The sequence below is a fragment of the Diaphorina citri genome, unplaced genomic scaffold (genome assembly GCF_000475195.1).
Source record: "Diaphorina citri unplaced genomic scaffold, Diaci psyllid genome assembly version 1.1 scaffold1488, whole genome shotgun sequence".
Lineage (NCBI taxonomy): Eukaryota > Metazoa > Arthropoda > Insecta > Hemiptera > Psyllidae > Diaphorina > Diaphorina citri.
In genome coordinates this window covers 81,938-102,921 of record NW_007378914.1, presented here as the reverse complement: position 1 = coordinate 102,921, position 20,984 = coordinate 81,938, and the positions used below count along the sequence as shown (strand labels likewise).

Below are 20,984 nucleotides of genomic sequence, written 5' to 3'. Positions count from 1 at the left end.
GGAAATGACATCAAGCAAATAGATGCAAGCATAGCTATTAACAAACAAATGGACAGACATCTACTAATAGACGACAGTGCAGACCAAGTGCTAACTATAGAGGACATTGGAAAAGGAAATGACATCAAGCAAATAGATGCAAGCATAGATATTAACAAACAAATGGACAGACACATGGACAAACCTGCAGAACTTGAGACCAACACAGGAACAGACAACAAAGTGCTTGAGACCAACACAGATAGCAAATCCGCGATTAAGGGAAAAGACGAATTGAAAACATTCATAGCCAACATGGACAAAGTCAATCAAACAATTGACAAAATAGTAAGCAAAGACAGAGCAGGAAACGTTCCCGAATCATTCAAAGACAAACAAGAATACCGAAAAAATGAAAGCAAAAAAAAAAAACAGTCGAGACATAAACAGGTCACAGAACGCACCTACTCCACTATCAGTAAGGTATGGCACAGGTGTGTTTTAATTCCAAATAGAAGAATACCTACCTACTACCTACTCGTGCATATAGGGGTCCCCATAGCCATAGACAATAGGTACCTACGTATACCAGGAGCCAAACTCCACTAATGATTTTCAATACAAGACTGGGGAAAGGAAATAAATAGCTACGGGAATTTAGATCAAACAACCATTTTCCTAGGGACTCGAAAATAACCTACAATTTTGACATGGACACTGCAGTCCCCAGTTCTCAGAACTTAAATTGAAAAAAAAATCCTTTTTATAGGATAAGGAAAGTGAAAACACACCGACTTATCATTATTAGCAGGATAGCAGGTATAATATTAGGATAGGAGTCATAGGAGACCATCCAAAAATTCCAACTGGCTAAATAAAATGCCCGAAAACCGAAAAGTTTTCCTCAAGCCAATTTCATTTAGTCACAGGAAAATTTAAAAACCCTCATGTTGAATTGCATTAATTCCAACTGGCTAAATAAAATGCCCGAAAACCGAAAAGTTTTCCTCAAGCCAATTTCATTTAGTCACAGGAAAATTTAAAAACCCTTATGTTGAATTGCATTTTGGAAAAATACGAGCGCAAATGAACAAAATATCCACAAATGGATCAACATAAAGTCGACATGAGACTGTAGATCGAGCCCTTATTTTTTGTTTGCCTCATTTTCCGTCAGTGTTTCTGTAGTAGTGTTCGTGCTTTTGTAGTAACTAAGTATGTAGTCACTATCACTGTAGTAAATCTACAAAAATGTAGTTTGTGGTCAGTAGTCTTGCTTGGCATGATTTCCTTGTGTTTACAATTTTTGTCTTTGTGTTTGTAACAAGGATAGGCTAGATTCGGCTTAAGAAATACAAAAGAAAATCATAGATTTTTTTTCCAAGCCGAAACTTGCCTTAACAGTTTACAATGCACGAATGGATTTTTCTTCGTCAAGGGGTTTTTTTTTTGGCATATACAAATGGATTAGCGTGTTGAGCCTGTGTTAAAGGCAAAACCAAGGTGGAAGTAGCCAAGATGATTCAGTCAGTAGAGGTAAGCGCTAAATGTTAATTTGTACATATATATGTTAGGATGTCTGGCTGGGGGACGTTAAACAGGGAGTAGACCAGCTTAGTCTGCCTGAGAGCCTGTGTTAAAGGCAAAACCAAGGTGGAAGTAGCCAAGATGATTCAGTCAGTAGAGGTAAGCGCTAAATGTTAATTTGTACATATGTATATATGTTAGGATGTCTGGCTGGGGGACGTTAAACAGGGAGTAGACCAGCTTAGTCTGCCTGATGGGGACTTTAAACAGGGAGTATACCAGCCTGAATTTCCCTTGCTAAAGAAATAGCAAAGGTTGAGTGCGAAGGGCATCCACTCATAAAACTTGTAACCAAAACCAAATGTCAGCACAAAGCAATCATCCTAGTTAGGGCTGATTGAGAGGCTGACGAAAAACGCCGTCCCCGTCTGAACACGGGGAAAGGCGAAAAAAAAGTAGAAGAAGAAGAAGACACATGTACGAGGACGAGCCACAACGGAGAACCGACCATTGACCCTCGCCTAGTACCAACCCCAGAGAAAATAAACAAACCATGTTAATAAACAGAAGCGTCATCAACGGAGCCTTGACCATAGTACCGACTAGGAATTTCCCTTGCTAAAGAAATAGCAAAGGTTGAGTGCGAAGGGCATCCACTCATAAAACTTGTAACCAAAACCAAATGTCAGCCCAAAACAATCATCCTAGTTAGGGCTGATTGAGAGGCTGACGAAAAACGCCGACCCCGTCAGAACACGGGGAAAGGCGGAAAAAAAAGTAGAAGAAGAAGACACATGTACGAGGACGAGCCACAACGGAGGCGTCCAAAACCAAATGTCAGCCCAAAGCAATCATCCTAGTTAGGGCTGATTGAGAGGCTGACGAAAAACGCCGACCCCGTCTGAACACGGGAGAAGGCGAAAAAAAAAGTAGAAGAAGAAGAAGAAGAAGAAGAAGAAGAAGAAGAAGAAGAAGACACATGTATCATAGTATTCATAGTTCATTCAGTCTCGAAATTTCCATCATCATCATCATGGTAGCGTCTTCTATTCAGAAGGTTGCTATATTATCCTCCAAACTTGCTGTCTCCATGCTTCTCTATCTTGTGCTTTCAGTTCGCTTGCCCAGATTTTTTTTGATTTGGTCAACCTTATTTTCAACGACCTCTCAGGACCTGGAAAAATGTAATGAAATTATGTTAGCACAAAAGATTCATTGTGATAGAATGAAGTGAATTTTAAGTTTTAGCTCGACGACTTTTGATTTGGTTCGTCTGTTTGTACGTGATAATTGATAAAGGTAGATAGGTATCTTTTAAAGATTTCTTTTTTTAAGTTTTAGCTCGACGACTTTTGATTTGGTTCGTCTGTTTGTACGTGATAATTGATAAAGGTAGATAGGTATCTTTTAAAGATTTAAAAGATCCTTTCGATTTTGAAGGAGAAATGGTTATGCTGGTCACAAATGTCATTCGTAGCAATGACACAACTGCTACAATAGACTCGTACGGTCTGTGTCGTAGCATGTCCATCCCGTAGAGTAATTCCCTGATGCTGGTCACAAATGTCATTCGTAGCAATGACACAACTGCTACAATAGACTCGTACGGTCTGTGTCGTAGCATGTCCATCCCGTAGAGCGTAGAGTAATTCCCTGATTAATAATTCTCTTTTCGCCCATCTGATGAGAGGCATACTACGACACAGACACCAAGCGTCTAATGTAGCAGTTGTTTCATTGGTACGAAATAAAAAAAAAAAATGCACCTCACTAGATTTCATGACTTGACTTGGACTCGAACCACGGACCTCCAAAATAAACTGTGGTTGCTTTTGGTTCTAGGTATTACAGGCTGGGCATACTACGACACAGACACCAAGCGTCTAATGTAGCAGTTGTTTTATTGGTACGAAATAAATAAATTCTGATGAGAGGCATACTACGACACAGACACCAAGCGTCTAATGTAGCAGTTGTTTTATTGGTACGAAATAAATAAATAAAAAAAAAAATGCACCTCACTAGATTTCATGACTTGACTTGGACTCGAACCACGGACCTCCAAAAAAAACTGTGGTTGCTTTTGGTTCTAGGTGAGACTACGTGGTCGAAATAGTGTGGTATTTTTTTTGTTTTTGTTTTTTTTTTTTTTTTTGTTATTTTATTTTAAATAATTTTTGTTAGCTGAAATCTACAATTTTATGGTCTTTTGAAAGCAAAGTTTGGGCTTTCACGATTTTTCCTTTTTCAAGTTCCTATTTATTTTTTACCTATCACTTAAAATTATTCAAGTATATGTAGGTACATAGTACATAGGTACCTATAGTATCCAAGAGTGATTCAATTAAAACAGGACTTCTTTTGCCCATGGAATATTGGTGATTAATAAAATATGTAAATAAGTTTTTGCAGCTATTAGGTTCCTATAACACTGTAATCTGCTTCTTCTAAGACGAGAAGAGACAATATTTGCTGGGTGCGTGCCAGATAAATCTAATCCGTCTCATAAAAATTCCTTATCTGCGTCCTGTCTAAAAAGTCAAAATTGCTTCTTTTTTTTATTCCAATCTGTAATAGAGAGGAGAGAGAAAATTAGTTAAAAGTATAAAATCAAGTAGAAAAAAAAACCGCTCAATTAGAATAGCACTGTGGTTGTTAAGAAAGAATGGATGGTCATGGATTTCATTACTGATCCGGAGTCTGTGGGTTCAAATCCCTGCCGCGGCAGAACAAAATTTCCTGAAAATGTGAAACCAGAAATAATCAAGAATAATATAAAAAAAATCTTTTAGTTGGAACCAACCATTCTTTCTTTAATACATTAATGGTGGATTTCACCAATGACTTAATGAGAGATTTTACAAAGGAGCTTTTAAAAACTCCTCCTTTTTGGATCATTAAAAATTCTCCCTGCCGCGGCAGAACAAAATTTCCTGAAAATGTGAAACCAGAAATAATCAAGAATAATAATAAAAAATCTTTTAGTTGGAACCAACCATTCTTTCTTATACATTATACATTAATGGTGGATTTCACCAATGACTTTTAATGAGAGATTTCACAAAGGGAGCTTTTAAAAACTCTTCCTTTTTGGATCATTAAAAATTCTCCCATTAGTGAAATCCACCACAAGACTTGTGTAGCACAGTAATATAATTTAGATACTTGATACCTATCCTTTTTGGATTTCACCAATGACTTTTAATGAGAGATTTCACAAAGGAGCTTTTAAAAACTCATCCTTTTTGGATCATTAAAAACTCCATTTTGGATCATTAAAAATTCTCCCATTCGTGAAATCCACCACAAGACTTGTGTAGCACAGTATTATAATTTAGATACTTGATACCTATCCTTTGTTAAAATACATATATCTATTATTCAGGAATTAATAAAGACTCACACTAGATCCTGTATAAAACACGTAACTTTGGCATAGTCTAGGCTTGATTCAGGGTCCAGGCAAAGATGGAGTATGAGGATTATTTCTTAGAGGAGGACAAAATGTAAGTCTTCCCACACATCGGACCCGGTTTGCATGAAACAAAACCTAGCATGATCGACCCAGTAAATGTGACCCATTTCCGTACGTACGTACTACAGGTTTAAATGGGAAAAAGTAGAAAGTTGTGAACAAAATATCTCAAGAACGGTTTGTCGTAGAAATGAAATTTGTTATGCTATCTACAGGTTTAAATGGGAAAAAGTAGAAAGTTGTGAACAAAATATCTCAAGAACGGTTTGTCGTAGAGAAATGAAATTCGTACAGGTTTAAATGGGAAAAAGTAGAAAGTTGTGAACAAAATATCTCAAGAACGGTTTGTCGTAGAGAAATGAAATTTTTATGCTATCTACAGGTTTAAATGGGAAAAAGTAGAAAGTTGTGAACAAAATATCTCAAGAACGGTTTGTCGTAGAGAAATGAAATTCGTACAGGTTTAAATGGGAAAAAGTAGAAAGTTGTGAACAAAATATCTCAAGAACGGTTTGTCGTAGAGAAATGAAATTTAAATGGGAAAAGAGTAGAAAGTTGTGAACAAAATATCTCAAGAACGGTTTGTCGTAGAGAAATGAAATTTGGTATGCTATCCCGGTATGGTCCAACGACGCGACTGTAACAATTTGATAAAAATCGGATAGTCACCCATCCAGATATCAACCAAAGTAATTGTTACTTAACCCTCATTTCGTGGAAAATGTTGAAAAGGTTGTGAACAAAATATCTCAAGAACGGTTTGTAGTAGAGAAATGAAATTTGGTATGCTATCCCGATATGGTCCAAGGACGCGACTGTAACAATTTGGCAAAAATCGGATAATCACCCATCCAGATATTAACCAAAGTAATTGTTACTTAACCCTCATTTCGTGGAAAATGTTGAAAAGGTTGTGAACAAAATATCTCAAGAACCGTTTGTCGTAAAGCGATGAAATTTGGTATGCTATCCCAGTATGGTCCAAGGACGCGACTGTTAGCAGGTATAATATTAGGATAGGAGTCATAGGAATAGGAGACCATCCAAAAATTCCAACTGGCTAAATAAAATGCCCGAAAACCGAAAAGTTTTCCTCAAGCCAATTTCATTTAGTCACAGGAAAATTTAAAAACCCTCATGTTGAATTGCATTATACGAGCGCAAATGAACAAAATATCCACAAATGGATCAACATAAAGTCGACATGAGACTGTAGATCGAGCCCTTATTTTTTGTTTGCCTCATTTTCCGTCAGTGTTTCTGTAGTAGTGTTCGTGCTTTTGTAGTAACTAAGTATGTAGTCACTATCACTGTAGTAAATCTACAAAAATGTAGTTTGTGGTCAGTAGTCTTGCTTGGCATGATTTCCTTGTGTTTACAATTTTTGTCTTTGTGTTTGTAACAAGGATAGGCTAGATTCGGCTTAAGAAATACAAAAGAAAATCATAGATTTTTTTTCCAAGCCGAAACTTGCCTTAACAGTTTACAATGCACGAATGGATTTTTCTTCGTCAAGGGGTTTTTTTTTTGGCATATACAAATGGATTAGCGTGTTTTGCCAACGAAGAAAAATTCGAGAAAAAAAAAGGCAACTTCGGACGAAGAAAAATTCGTGCACTGTGAACGGGCTGTAACCTTGTGTATTACCATTCCCTATCACCTTCGCTTCCCCTGTCTGCTGTAAACCACTTGACGTTCTCTACCACCCAACCTCTCAGTTACATGACAGAGATGAGCATGTTCAACATGGAGCGTGACATGCATGACTATAGTCGCATCCAGTACACGCCGCTAGATACCTGGCAGTGGTTGCTGACCGACAACCACACCACCATGTCGCCTGAAGACCGCATGTATGTATTTGTTCCGCTTTCGGTAATTATTCAGAAGCCACGACAATGAAAAAGAAAGCTCCTTTTTGTGTTTAACCTAACCCTATAATTTTTAATTTCTATTACTATAGTTATAGCGAAGCTATGTTACCAGTTATGAGAAAGTGTCGCAATCGGTCCAAAGTTTTTGTAGAAATTTTTCATTGACGTGTCTTCTGAACAAGTACCCCGCTTTTTGTATCGCATGTATGTATTGTGTATCTAGTTGTGATCCGCTTTTGAATTTTTTTCGCCGGAGCTATTACACTTACGAGTACCAAAGTTATCTTACGAGTATATAGATAAAATAATAATAGTAGTAATAATCTAATAATGATATTAATAAATGGGTGTTTCACAACCTTTTTTTACTCCTGGGTCTGTTCTCTAGTGTCTATTATTGTTAAAATGCTAATGAGAATTTCATCAATCGTATCATAGCTCCAGCCTTCCAGTACTGCTCTCAGCCTTCCAGTACTGCTCTTCTCTCTTCTCTTCTTCTTAATTATAATTTATTTCTAACATTTACCTACTTAAAAAACATACTAAAACGTTATATCTTAGAATGTACTTTATGACTCCTGTGTCACAAGAGACTAAAATACTTGTCTGTGTACAGACCTCACTAGAAAAATTCTATAGAATTAGAGTGTTAGGTACATTTTTATTAATACTGAAATTGCACATAAAAACCGAACCTTTTAAAAAAATCATAAAGAGATCTTCTGTCTTGCCCCACGACCTGAAGGCGTAGAACATATCAATTGACAACCTCCTTTTATACAAGCAGCTAAATGGATTCCCCACTAATCGATATCCCAACAGAGTCAACTGAAACCAACAGCCTTCTTGATGATTATCTCCAGGGCCTGAACCAAAGTATAGAAAAACTAATGGATAAGGAACAAGCTGGAGTTACGAAAGAAAATCCTACAGGATCAGAGGGATTCAAATCAACATCTGGAACAACAACAACAAAAACAATAATGGGGGCAAGCAATCTTGTACTACTAATAGACGACAGTGCAGACCAAGTGCTAACTATAGAGGACATTGGAAAAGGAAATGACATCAAGCAAATAGATGCAAGCATAGATATTAACAAACAAATGGACAGACACATGGACAAACCTGCAGAACTTGAGACCAACACAGGAACAGACAACAAAGTGCTTGAGACCAACACAGATAGCAAATCCGCGATTAAGGGAAAAGACGAATTGAAAACATTCATAGCCAACATGGACAAAGTCAATCAAACAATTGACAAAATAGTAAGCAAAGACAGAGCAGGAAACGTTCCCGAATCATTCAAAGACAGACAAGAATACCGAAAAAATGAAAGTACTTTTAAAAACGAGAGATTCAGTCCAAATGTAAACGAAACAAAAGAAAGAACTAGCGAAAAAACTGAGATAAACACAAAGATAGAAGAAACTGCTGATCTTCAAAGGAATTCATATGACAATAAAGACAAAAATGACAAATCTGCAACTCTTACTAATGATACAGAAAGTATATCCAACCTAACCGTCCTCGAACAAACCTACACTATTGAAGACTACCACAAGAGATACGAAAGGAGATGCAGACATGAAATGAAAGCTCTTGAACAAGTTGTACTCGAGAAGAGCCATGGAGTACATGAATGTAATGCAGAACTGCATGAGGACCAGTACAACAGCGTGCCTTACGAATATCAGAACTACATGTGAGTGTAAACGATAGACCAGGTGTATTAGAAGCACATAATATCAAAACTATATGTGAGTGTAGACAACAGACAAGCTGTATTTGAAGATTAGAAGCACATAAAAGAAGTAATGTAGACGATAGACCTGGTGTATTTGATAGAAGAATAAAATAAGAGTGTGACTGTAGTCAATAGATGAGCTGTATTTGAAAGATGTTTAAAGTTTGAGAATGTAGGCAATAGGCAAGCTGTATTAAAAGTTTAGAAGCACATATCAGAAGTGTATGTGAGTTTGCAAGTGTAGAGAGTGTAGACTCTTTGATAGAATACTCGTATTAGGGTATGTCCACACATAGACGGCTGTCGATCGATGTAAATTTATTGTGAATCGATGTGGATCGACGGTCGGTCGGTCGATCGATGGCTAAAGTTTGAGAATGTAGGCAATAGGCAAGCTGTATTAAAAGTTTAGAAGCACATATCAGAAGTGTATGTGAGTTTGCAAGTGTAGAGTCTTTGATAGAATACTCGTATTAGGGTATGTCCACACATAGACGGCCGTCGATCGATGTAAATTTATTGTGGATCGACGGTCGGTCGATCGATGGTTTGTCGACTATGTGTGGACACACCTTTAGAAACAATTTTGTGTGGCCATAGGAGAATACAGAAAGTATAAGTAGTAGCTGTACATATCTGTTACATAAAAGGCTTTTTCCAGATATCTATTAAAGACTCGAATAATAATAGTTGAAAAATAGATTTATATTATTATTATTTTTACAAAAAGAATTATAAACATTTGAGTGAACCACAGTAGATGTAGAGATATAACAAAAAATAGGCTTTCACACATTTTATGCAGTTGATATTTAAATAAATAAATAAAAATACACAGTTAATTGAATTAATAATTGAACTTATACAGTAGGTATAAACTTTGAATTGAACAAGTTGGTAACTTTTTGGCCTCACTTATTTAGTTATTTCACTGTCCTAAGTAGTATTTTGTTTGTCTGTAAAATCGTAGCTGTTCTGTACCGCACTAAAAATCTTCACTGCTTTTATTAATAATTAATAAATGATTGGTAAATTATCTCTTACCCTCATAAACCGTCAGACTGATGAATAACAAGCTGCAACACAGACCATGAGAAAGTGTCGCAATCGGTCCAAAGTTTTTGTAGAAATTTTTCATTGACGTGTCTTCTGAACAAGTACCTCGCTTTTTGTATCGCATGTATGTATTGTGTAGTTGTGATCCGCTTTTGAATTTTTTCGGCTGGAGCTATTACACTTACGAGTACCAAGTTATCTTACGAGTATATAGATAAAATAATAATAGTAGTAATAATCTAATAATGATATTAATAAATGGGTGTTTCACAACCTTTTTTTTACTCCTGGGTCTGTTCTCTAGTGTCTATTATTGTTAAATGCTAATGAGAATTTCATCAATCGTATCATAGCTCCAGCCTTCCAGTACTGCTCTCAGCCTTCCAGTACTGCTCTTCTCTCTTCTCTTCTTCTTAATTATAATTTATTTCTAACATACCTACTTAAAAACATACTAACGTTATATCTAATAAAATTGAATAAAGTTTATGACTCCTGTGTCACAAGAGACTAAAATACTTGTCTGTGTACAGACCTCACTAGAAAAATTCTATAGAATTAGAGTGTTAGGTACATTTTTATTAATACTGAAATTGCACATAAAAACCGAACCTTTTAAAAAAATCATAAAGAGATCTAAAATACGGATCGTCACAATATCCGTACGATCCGGATCGCAACAAGAAATACTCGATTACTGAAAAAAAGTATCCGTGAGTGAAAAAGAGTAAATAGGTATCTTTATGATTTAGATAGAATCCTATGAGTAATGTATTGTGTATTCGACTATTGAGTTGAGTACAAGAACAAGAAGAGAAGAGAAAAGATCGGATCGCATCGGATTACGCGATGATATTATGATGAGTACGAGTAAAAAGTATTCGAATACTTTTGTACTCACTAAAGTAATCGGATAGACGCACGATCCGTATCCGCAGATACGGATCGTAAAGAGATCTTCTGTCTTGCCCCACGACCTGAAGGCGTAGAACATATCAATTGACAACCTCCTTTTATACAAGCAGCTAAATGGATTCCCCACTAATCGATATCCCAACAGAGAACCAACCTCAGTCGTGTAGTGATTAGCACGTTGGACTTTGGATCTGGAGGTTGGTGGTTCGGCTTCAAGTCAAGTCATAAAATTTAGCGTAGTGTATTAAGCGGGGAACGACATTATTTGTGAAAAGCATTTATGACCAACACAAATAAAATTCTTTAGATACGTTTCTATCTAAGGATTCGTTTCCATCCGATGATATTATGATGAGTACGAGTAAAAAGTATTCGAATACTTTTGTACTCACTAAAGTAATCGGATAGACGCACGAATGTATTCAGTATTACCCATCTCTAGTACCGACCCTCGTTATAGAAAAAGAACTGCTATTATTTTCAGTTCACAACTCAACTCAGTGGACTACTCCTAGCCCTCGCCTAGTACCAACCCCAGAGAAAATAAACAAACCATGTTAATAAACAGAAGCGTCATCAACGGAGCCTTGACCATAGTACCGAGCTCGTTATAGAAAAAGAACTGCTACTATTTTCAGTTCACATCTCAACTCAGTGGACTACTCCTAATAACCTATATTTCTACAACTTCTAGGGATTTCCCTCACTGACTAAGTAGTCCACTGAAAGAGTACCTAGATTTTAATACCTACTCAAATTTTCGGGCGTCAGCATAGGAGGTGACCTTCAGTCACCTTCAAAGTTCCCTCAGGGTCTTCAAGGTTACTTAGGGGTCAAAATGATTCTTATTTTCAGAGAGAAGTGAGCATCAAATACAACAAGCTGCATGCAGATCCTCAACAAGGCAAATCTCTAGATATTGTCCTCAAGAAAGTCAAACACCGTCTGGTGGAAAACATGAGTACTACCACTGCTGACGCTTTGGGTGAGTTTATAAAAATTTGGAGGGGGTAATTTTAATAATTTATAGAAGAAAACACATTTGTCTAGTAAATATTGTTAAAGGTACCAAAGTTTTTGTTTGATAGAGCTGTAACATCAGCTGGCTTGGGTGAGTTTATAAAAATTTGGAGGGGGTAATTTTAATAATTTATAGAAGAAAACACATTTGTCTAGTAAATATTGTTAAAGGTACCTACCAAAGTTTTTGTTTGATAGAGCTGTAACATCAGCTGGCCTATAGCTGCTGTCTTTAGCATGCAATTGCCCAGATGGTCACCCATCCAGATACCAACCGTGCGCAAACTTGTTTAACTTCTGCGATCCATTAGGAACTGGTGTATTCAACGCGCTATCGCCACAGGGCAATAACCAAAGTATATTCTTCGTAAGCATCCAGATACCAACCGTGCGCAAACTTGTTTAACTTCTGCGATCCATTAGGAACTGGTGTATTCAACGCGCTATCGCCACAGGGCAATGTAAAACAAGAGCAGGACATTTTTCCTCTTGGAGGTGTACTGTCTATAACAGATAGGATGTTTCAACCAACCTCAGTCGTGTAGTGATTAGCACGTTGGACTTTGGATCTGGAGGTTGGTGGTTCGGCTTCAAGTCAAGTCATAAAATTTAGGGTAGTGTATTAAGCGGGGAACGACATTTGTGAAAAGCATTTATGACCAACACAAATAAAATTCTTTAGATAGCCTTCTTGATGATTATCTCCAGGGCCTGAACCAAAGTATAGAAAAACTAATGGATAAGGAACAAGCTGGAGTTACGAAAGAAAATCCTACAGGATCAGAGGGATTCAAATCAACATCTGGAACAACAACAACAAAAACAATAATGTCTTTAGATACGTTTCCATCTAAGGAGTTCTAATTTCGATTAATTCCAGGTCTATCCCGAGCTATTCTGTGTAATGACACCCTGGTGAAGAAAATGGAAGAGCTAGAGAACACGGAACAAATGTACAAGGGTCTGGTGGAACACTGCAAGAAAGTACTCAAAGGATTCCTCGGAATCTTGCGAGTTTATAAAGGTAGATTGGATAGCTGAGACACCTACCTGCCGTCTATGCAAAGAGGCACCAGAAAAGGCAGAACACATCATGTGTGTGGCGTTGCCTCTCACAAACGACTGCTTTCCTTCTCAAGGATGATATAACAAATCTTAATTTCTACATATGTATACATATATGTTAGGATGTCTGGCTGGGGGACGTTAAACAGGGAGTAGACCAGCTTAGCCTGCCTGGGGAATTTAAACAGGGAGTATACCAGCCTGAATTTCCCTTGCTAAAGAAATAGCAAAGGTTGAGTGCGAAGGGCATCCACTCATAAAACTTGTAACCAAAACCAAATGTCAGCCCAAAGCAATCATCCTAGTTAGGGCTGATTGAGAGGCTGACGAAAAACGCTGACCCCGTCTGAACACGGGGAAAGGCGAAAAAAAAAGTAGAAGAAGAAGAAGAAGAAGACACATGTATCATATTCATAGTTCATTCAGTCTCGAAATTTTCACTCAACTTCCACCGCTGTGAAGAATTGATCGATGAGGTGAATCTATAATCGTATTTTATTATACGTCTCTGTGCACTCAGAGGCAGCACAGAGGTGATTTTTTTTTTTTTCGCGCTATCGCTAATGGCTCTTAGTTGCGCAACGTTGCTTAACATCAATGATTCACTGGGAATTGGTGCATTCAACGTGCTATCGCTGCTGGTTCCTAGTCGCGCAACGTTGCTTCTGCTGGGGTCTGCCAACTCGGAATTGAGATGTAACGAGGATTTCCCTAGGAATTTTATCCTCAATATAATTTGAGAATTTGACCACAATAATAGTAGTAGTCTACTGCTGGAGTAAAGGGACTTTTCAGTCCTATGTGAGCAGTATAAATAAGCACTATTATTATTATTATTATTAAGTATTGAAAGGTGAAAATAATTCATGTTAATCAGGACTTGAGTTTTAGGAAAAGAATTCATGTTTCTCAGGACTTGAATTTTAGGCTGTTAGGTATTTAATAAAGTGAAAGTTTTGAAAAAGTTCATTCTCCCCAGGACTTTAGTTTTTGGCCCAAGTCTCTCAAAATGTGCAGATAGGTTCTGAAGAGTCTACCAGTGCCCAAGTCTGAGAAGTGTTTGGTCATTAGTTAGGGTGACTGTTTTGAAAAGGCTCAAAAAAGTTCATACTTCTCAGGACTTTTGTTTTCTGTCCTAGTCTCTCTTAATAAAGTGAAAGTTTTGAAAAAGTTCATTCTCCCCAGGACTTTAGTTTTTGGCCCAAGTCTCTCAAAATGTGCAGATAGGTTCTGGACAGTCTACCAGTGCCCAAGTCTGAGAAGTGTTTGGTCATTAGTTAGGGTGAATGTTTTGAAGAGGCTCAAAAAAGTTCATACTTCTCAGGACTTTTGTTTTCTGTCCTAGTCTCTCAAACATTACAGACAGGTTTCTTATGGAACTTGGCCTGTCACACTGCCTGTTATTTCACCTCCAAAGTACATACTACATACAAGTATATTTCAAGTGTACCTACCTAAAATAATGATAGTTACCTTCATCTATGGATAGTAATTTCACCTCCAAAGTACATACTACATATAAGTATATTTCAAGTGTACCTACCTAAAATAATGATAGTTACCTTCATCTATGGATAGTAGCACCAAATCCAGACCATACTGGTACTTTTCATTCAGAACTTTGAGAACATGAGCCAACACTGTACTATCCTTGCCACCCGAGGCTGCAATTGCAATGCGATGGTGTTTCTCAAACAGCTTGTTTGTCACGATAGTGTGGTGGATTTCCAATTCAAATGCATGGAAGAAACATTCTTTACACAATGTGTCACCTGTTTTGGGACGCTGAAACAAATAATGAAATGGAAAAAATGAACTTGTAACTCCTGGTAGTCTGACTAGTCTGGTAGTGTAGTGGTCAAGACACTCAACAGGTAATCAAGAAGTTAGAAGTTGAGGGTTCATTCCCCACAAAAGTATGGAATTTTTTCTTCATACCCTATGGCTGGAATAACAAACCTAATCTTTTGGGATAAAGTTTACCTGGGGCAGGAATTGAACCCACAAACTTGGGCCTACAAGGCAGCATACCTTCCAAGCTGAGTAAGTTGGCTTCAACTTGACATACCTTCAGAACAGCTAGATTCCCACACTTGGCAGAACATTGTATGGGCATATTGAAATTTGGGTGCTAAATAATCTATTCTTGTAGTTATGACTGTTCACTGTTACTCAACATTGGAATGGGCAGGTTAGGATACCTGAATGGTAAAAGATGAATTTTTGATTATTACAGCACAGCACTTTATTCCTCTTTTTCCTCCCTTGCTAATGGGGGATGGGGGTTATGGGAAAAGGGTAGGTATTCAAAAGAATTAAATCCGCCAAGTCTGCTTGGCAAAAAGCAAAAAAAAATCTACACCTTGCATTGAAGATTGAACAAAAACACATGATAAAAATTTAAAATTTCGCGGTTTCAAAACTACGTTGCCAACTTGTGCAATTTTCAAAGGTGGGGAAAAATTGAAAAAAAAAACCCGCGGGAAAAGAAAAAAATCCCATCTGACGGGAAAAAACCTCCCAAAGAGTTAAAAAACCTTATCATTTTTCTACTGTTCACGGTTACTCAACATTGGAACGGGCAGGTTAGGATACCTGAATGGTAAAAGATGAATTTTTGATTATCACAGCACAGCACTTTGTTCCTCTTTTTCCTCCCTTGCTAATGGGGGTTATGGGAAAAGGGTAGGTATTCAAAAGAATTAAATCCGCCAAGTCTGCAGTCTGCTTGGCAAAAAGCAAAAAAATCCACCTTGCATTGAATATTGAACAAAAACACATGATAAAAATTTAAAATTTCGCGGTTTGAAAACTACATTGCCAACTTGTGCAATTTTCAAAGGTGGGAAAAAAATTGAAAAAAAAAACCCGCGGGAAAAAAAATCCCATCTGACGGGAAAAACCTCCCAAAGAGTTAAAAAACCTTATCATTTTTTTTACTTCTTTGGTTCATTTTCATTTTAATTTTTTTTTAAAAAGTGAAGAGTGGTAAAAAAATAGACTATATTTCAAAATTTTCTCTCTTCAAAGGTGGGGGAAAAATTAAAAAAAAAACCCGCGGGAAAAGAAAAAAATCCCATCTGACGGGAAAAAACCTCCCAAAGAGTTAAAAAAACCTTATCATTTTTCTACTTCTTTGGCTCATTTTCTTTTTAATTTTTTTTTAAAAAAAGTGAAGAGTGGTAAAAAATAGACTATAAAATTTTCTTTGAAATTCTTCCAAAGCTTTACTTTTTCTAATTAATGGACAATATAACCGAGAATGATAGTGTAGGACAATCTCTGAATGATTACGGTAAGATACAGCCTCATAATCTCCACTTTGATCAAAATATACTTCCCCAGTAAGACATTCCAGGGGAGCAAGCAAATTCAAAATTTCCTAGGGATATTTTTGTTTTATCATGAAATTCTCGATTCCTAAGGATAGTGGACGGTGATAAAAATGTACTAAAATGTCCCTAGCTTCCTTGAGATATACCTACCCTAAAATCCACCAATTTCCCAGCTTGCACAAACTTGGTTGATGTTGAAGTTGTGTGTACACACATTGCATGCTGCAATGTTTGGGTTTATGCTCCGTTTGAGTCATACAACCCCTACCTCTGTCTTGGGTTAATCTCTTCAGCTCACTGTAGGAATCTGTGCCAGCATACTCCATGAAGCTCATGCGGGGCCTTCCTCTTCCTTCAATGATGTTGACTACGAAGTTATTATGCCTGTATATATGCCCGATCCATTTGTGTCTTCTAATCCATTTGTGTCTTCTTAACTTCTTATGAAATTATATTATTTTCATTTTTTCTCTACGAGAGTCTATACTCTAAAATGTCCCTAGCTTCCTTGAGATATACCTACCCTAAAATCCACCAATTTCCCAGCTTGCACAAACTTGGTTGATGTTGAAGTTGAAGTTGTGTGTACACACATTGCATGCTGCAATGTTTGGGTTTATGCTCTGTTTGAGTCATACAACCCCTATCATCTACTCAGCATAGCAATTGGTTTTAAAATAAAATCATTCACGTTCTCAGAACCCCTCTTAAAGGTTTTTAGATTAAGTACGGTATCAAGATCTCTAATCTGTCCCCAAATCATGAGAATGACCCTGAACTCAATATTAGCCTTGAAGTGATTGTGCTCATTTCTCAGCACACATGAACCCACAGGCAAGGTAATCAAACTTGCCACACTAAAAAATAAACAATGTGTGAGATTGTAGCCTTGCTAGAGAGATAAAATGCAGGCTGGTCCAGAATATTAGATTGTGCTGGGAATTGTTGGTGATTATTTGGTATTTTTTTTTAACCTGCTAATTTTGATAAATGTTTCTGTATTAAGAAAGGAGATTTTTTTGTCAATTTTGAAATTTATGTCTCTTCTTTTATTATTTATTGGATTTATCAGTTACAGTAAGGCCATTTGACTTTTTTTTACATTGAAATTAGCAGGATTTTTTTCAATGTACTTTGACTCTACAAACAGTGGGTAGGTATTAAAAGAAAAATATACAGGAATAAACACAATAAAAGACATTATTTTATGTTTAGATTCAGGACAAGACAGCAAATCATCCAATAACAACTCAAAGAAAGGTTTGAGAGCACAGCAAATTTACACAAGAGGTTCTGGACCTCTTAGGAAAAGTGCTGAGCCCGAATCTACAATGGCTGATGAGCCTGGACACAGAAATGACAATAATACTGAAGACACAAGTGAGTTATTAATTTATGAAAATAATTATCTAATATTTTGAAAGGTACATATAGGAAGCAACCGTGAAGGAGGGAGGAAGAGATAAAGGATGGAAGAAACATTCTTTACACAATGTGTCACCTGTTTTGGGACGCTGAAACAAATAATGAAATGGAAAAAATGAACTTGTAACTCCTAGTAGTCTGACTAGTCTGGTAGTGTAGTGGTCAAGACACTCAACAGGTAATCAAGAAGTTAGAAGTTGAGGGTTCATTTCCCACAAAAGTATGGAATTTTTTCTTCAATGTGATTTGAGAATTTTACCACAAAAGTGACAGTAGTAGATACCCTATGGCTGGAATAACAAACCTAATCTTTTTGGGATAAAGTTTACCTGGGGCAGGAATTGAACCCACAAACTTGGGCTTACAAGGCAGCATACCTTCTAAGCTGAGTAAGTTGGCTTCAACTTGACCTACCTTGAGAACAGCTAGATTCCCACACTTGGCAGAACATTGTATGGGCATATTGAAATTTGAGTGCTAAATAATCTATTCTTGTAGTTATGACTGTTCACGCCTACAATGCAGCAGTGAGCATCAAAGTAGTGATATAATAACACAAAGAAACTCCATTTATTTATTTAACTCACCAAAGTGTTAAAATAAAATAAAAAGCTTCTTCACAATTTTTGTGGACATCACAGCATCACTAAGAGTCTCCTTTATTATTTCTCACATTTCTATATTTTTCTTTATGTTATGGTAATGCCGCCACTGGTCGCTACTCGATTAAAGTAGCTATTCAGTTGTCCTCACGAGGCTGAGTGCACCCCAAAATACAAGCACAGAGCCGAAAAAACTTCGACCCCGCCGGGAATCGAACCCGGGTCCTCCGGAGTGCAAGCCTAGTGTGATACGTACTCGGCCACGGAGGTTGCTCACTCACCAGAGTGTATTATATCCATGATGGAAGCAGGTCGGATTTTCTCCAGGTGCTTGAGGAAGGTCCGGGCATGTCCCCGGTACGCGTTGGGAGCAAAAATACATTCCGTAGAGAAGTACACAAGTTTCTTGTAGTAAGCGTACATAACAATCTCCTTCTCATAAGCATACTTGAGTGGTTTACAGCGAGGTATAGAATCCGCACCGGTCTAAATACAGAAGAGAGTATTATTGATATTTCAAAGTTGAACACCTTGAAATTAGCTAAAGAAAACAAGTCACCATATCCCCTCTCGTTTGTTGAAATTCTAGGTGAAAGCTTCTATGTTGACAACTGTTTAACAAGCCTGCACAGTTCTGAACAGGCAAAGGACTTCATAGATATCGCTTCGTCAATTATGAAGGAAAGAATGTTCACCTTGAGAGGGTGGGAGTGCATGATGGGACTGGTGAAGAACCTATTACGAAGAATACTTGGACGTACATCAGTGGATTATGAAGAGCTATGTTGAAATTCTAGGTGAAAGCTTCTATGTTGACAACTGCTTAACAAGCCTGCACAGTTCTGAACAGGCAAAGGACTTCATAGATATCACTTCGTCAATTATGAAGGAAAGAATGTTCACCTTGAGAGGGTGGGAGTGCATGATGGGACTGGTGAAGAACCTATTAAGAAGAATACTTGGACGTACATCAGTGGATTATGAAGAATTGAGTACGATATTGAGTGAGTGTGAAGCGGTAATAAACTCACGCCCATTGACATACGTGTCTGACAATTCATCTGATTTATTCAAAGAGCCAAGATTTTTTCTTTATATTGTATTTTTTAAGGGGCTTGATTTAAGGAACTATGACATGATGGTTGACTACAGTTCAGGATCCATTTAAACATGACTAGGGACCATTACCCCAGTATATGGAAAAAAAAAATCTATTCTGCCATTGCCATTCGGCCAAAGCTAAAGCTGCTATAACAACAACATCAATGACAATGAATCTATCATTTATTCTTTCTTGTTACAGATAACAAAAACAATCAATACCCTCATCAAAATAGACGTAACTACAACGAGTACTATGATAGAGGAGGTGGTGGTAGACACCATGGCAGACGAGACAGAGATGATAGGTAAAGAACTTTTGGACTTGGTCAGGATAATTAAGAGAGCAAAAAGAGAGTTCGAAGTTCTAACTTGAAAAAAAAAAGAAGTAAAAAAATGATACAGGGAGGTAATGTTCGCCCAAAAATAAATAGAAGGAAGACAGTGTCTCCATTTGTATGATGTGTGTACCCTAACTTTCCGAGGGCCATGTTTCAAGAAATTCTTTGTTTTGTTATAGAATAGAATAGAAAGAATATACCCTGCTTATACTGCCAGAATGAGACTAATGCCAGAATAACTTTTTTTTTTCTAGGAAGCAACCGTGAAGGAGGGAGGAGGAGATAAAGGATGGAAACTGTTTGGAATGTAAAAAAAAAAAAAAAAAAAAAAAAAAACAGGTATTATGTAAATCATAGTATCTTTTGGAAGCCATACCTATAATAACCTGTGATTTTTCAATTCAAAACTAAGAAATAACCTGTTTTGTCTTCTGTCAGGCAATGAGCTAAAGAGAAATAGAAAACCTGACTCACCTCTGTACACAGCAAAAGGCACAACAGACAGGGATGGTGGACATGCGGAGCACTTCAGACGAGGACGGGACAACTATTCGAATAACTCACAGCGGAGAAATTTGTTCACTAACAACAACAGGAACAAACACCGGAGAGATTTTGACCATGGAAAGAAGCCAAGTGCTGGTAAGCTGGTAGGACACATACACTTGTACTCCTATTGGTGCTATTCAGTTGAGTGAGGCCTTTTTGCCACCAATTTCAATAAAGCCTAAAGGAATTTTAACAATGGTCTTTATATTATACTTTGGTATGTCTTCTGTGCAATTGGTTTTCTTGTATAACTTCAGTCCCAGGAGTGCAGTTTTCAAGGCATGGAATTCAAAACCAAGGGGACTAGAGTTTGAATCCCAGCAGCAACATGAAAAGAGGAACAGGAAGGTCATGTGTAATATTATGATCAAACAATTCATATTTAAAAAAATTTCTATTTCAGACACCACTGAGAACTCAAGGAACGATGACAATAGTAACCCAATCCCTGACAGTCAGGACTCGGGTCCACCCACAACCAATCACAGGAGTGCCGTTCTGAATCAGAGTACAAAATCTTAACTCCCATTAACTAACAACAACACATAGACATTTGTTCTTTCTTTATGTTACTATCTAAGTAGACATGTAACTGAGAAACAACAATATCGTCGAATCGAAACCGGCTTACCGTTACCGTCTGTATCTAAAAAAAAAAGTATATGATACCCATTACCAGCGGAGTCGTACAATTTACCTAGGACTTGAACATCAGGTTGTAGTACAGTATCAAGGAATTTAGTTCGCGGAATGTTGTATGTTATATATTCTCTTTTTTAGAACCGAGAAACCGATTTTACCACTTCATCGTGGACCAGATAGTCGAATTATAGATAAGGTGAATGAAATATTATACAATAGATGATAGCTAGAGAGTGTGGTACGACCAGATAACCCAAATCAGACTCACAGTCGACAAAGGGGAGAAGTGGATCCAACCACGACTCCCGTAACAAATCCTAAAGAGAGC

At 37.3% G+C, this 20,984-nt stretch overlaps 4 protein-coding genes and 1 long non-coding RNA gene across 5 annotated transcripts; 4 read left to right on the top strand and 1 right to left on the bottom strand.

Moving 5' to 3' along the window:
* The first annotated feature begins 1,608 nt into the window (after window positions 1–1,608).
* On the top strand, window positions 1,609–12,807 carry LOC103516104 (PRKCA-binding protein). The gene is made up of 3 exons (XM_008481056.3): window positions 1,609–1,665; window positions 11,432–11,561; window positions 12,477–12,807. The coding sequence occupies exons 1-3, from the start codon at window positions 1,648–1,650 to the stop codon at window positions 12,635–12,637; spliced, it is 309 nt and encodes a 102-aa protein (XP_008479278.1). The 5' UTR covers window positions 1,609–1,647; the 3' UTR covers window positions 12,638–12,807.
* On the top strand, window positions 3,837–8,965 carry LOC113470282. The gene is made up of 2 exons (XM_026828592.1): window positions 3,837–3,900; window positions 7,448–8,965. The coding sequence occupies exon 2, from the start codon at window positions 7,647–7,649 to the stop codon at window positions 8,565–8,567; it is 921 nt and encodes a 306-aa protein (XP_026684393.1). The 5' UTR covers window positions 3,837–3,900; window positions 7,448–7,646; the 3' UTR covers window positions 8,568–8,965.
* A 1,026-nt stretch (window positions 12,808–13,833) lies between the features above and the next one.
* Window positions 13,834–15,049, bottom strand: LOC103516103 (cytoplasmic tRNA 2-thiolation protein 1-like). The gene is made up of 3 exons (XM_008481055.3): window positions 14,730–15,049; window positions 14,224–14,446; window positions 13,834–13,916 (listed from the first exon to the last, which is right to left on the bottom strand). The coding sequence occupies exons 1-3, from the start codon at window positions 14,775–14,777 to the stop codon at window positions 13,834–13,836; spliced, it is 354 nt and encodes a 117-aa protein (XP_008479277.1). The 5' UTR covers window positions 14,778–15,049.
* Window positions 15,050–15,817: 768 nt separating this feature from the next.
* LOC103516102 (putative uncharacterized protein DDB_G0289963) lies at window positions 15,818–20,536 on the top strand. Its single transcript, XM_008481054.3, has 4 exons — window positions 15,818–15,956; window positions 17,212–17,376; window positions 19,904–20,107; window positions 20,418–20,536. Exons 1-4 carry the CDS (start codon window positions 15,905–15,907, stop codon window positions 20,534–20,536), a joined length of 540 nt encoding a protein of 179 aa, XP_008479276.1. The 5' UTR covers window positions 15,818–15,904.
* On the top strand, window positions 18,548–19,058 carry LOC113470281. The gene is made up of 2 exons (XR_003393389.1): window positions 18,548–18,612; window positions 18,821–19,058. It is a non-coding gene; the product is annotated as an uncharacterized LOC113470281 (long non-coding RNA).
* Window positions 20,537–20,984: the final 448 nt, after the last annotated feature.

What these genes read in the sequence shown, in the direction of transcription:
- LOC103516104 (XM_008481056.3), top strand. An exon ending in TACCACTGCTGACGCTTTGG is followed by an intron (nt 11,562 to 12,476) that starts GTGAGTTTATAA and finishes GATTAATTCCAG; the next exon opens with GTCTATCCCGAGCTATTCTG.
- LOC113470282 (XM_026828592.1), top strand. Translation starts at nt 7,647, where the DNA reads ATGGATTCCCCACTAATCGATATCCCAACAGAGTCAACTGAAACCAAC.
- LOC103516103 (XM_008481055.3), bottom strand. Translation starts at nt 14,777, where the DNA reads ATGCCCATACAATGTTCTGCCAAGTGTGGGAATCTAGCTGTTCTGAAG. An exon ending in GGAATCTAGCTGTTCTGAAG is followed by an intron (nt 14,447 to 14,729) that starts GTATGTCAAGTT and finishes TATTTGTTTCAG; the next exon opens with CGTCCCAAAACAGGTGACAC. An exon ending in GCTACTATCCATAGATGAAG is followed by an intron (nt 13,917 to 14,223) that starts GTAACTATCATT and finishes AACACTTCTCAG; the next exon opens with ACTTGGGCACTGGTAGACTG.
- LOC103516102 (XM_008481054.3), top strand. Translation starts at nt 15,905, where the DNA reads ATGGACAATATAACCGAGAATGATAGTGTAGGACAATCTCTGAATGAT. An exon ending in ACAATCTCTGAATGATTACG is followed by an intron (nt 15,957 to 17,211) that starts GTAAGATACAGC and finishes TTTTATGTTTAG; the next exon opens with ATTCAGGACAAGACAGCAAA. An exon ending in CAATAATACTGAAGACACAA is followed by an intron (nt 17,377 to 19,903) that starts GTGAGTTATTAA and finishes GTCTTCTGTCAG; the next exon opens with GCAATGAGCTAAAGAGAAAT.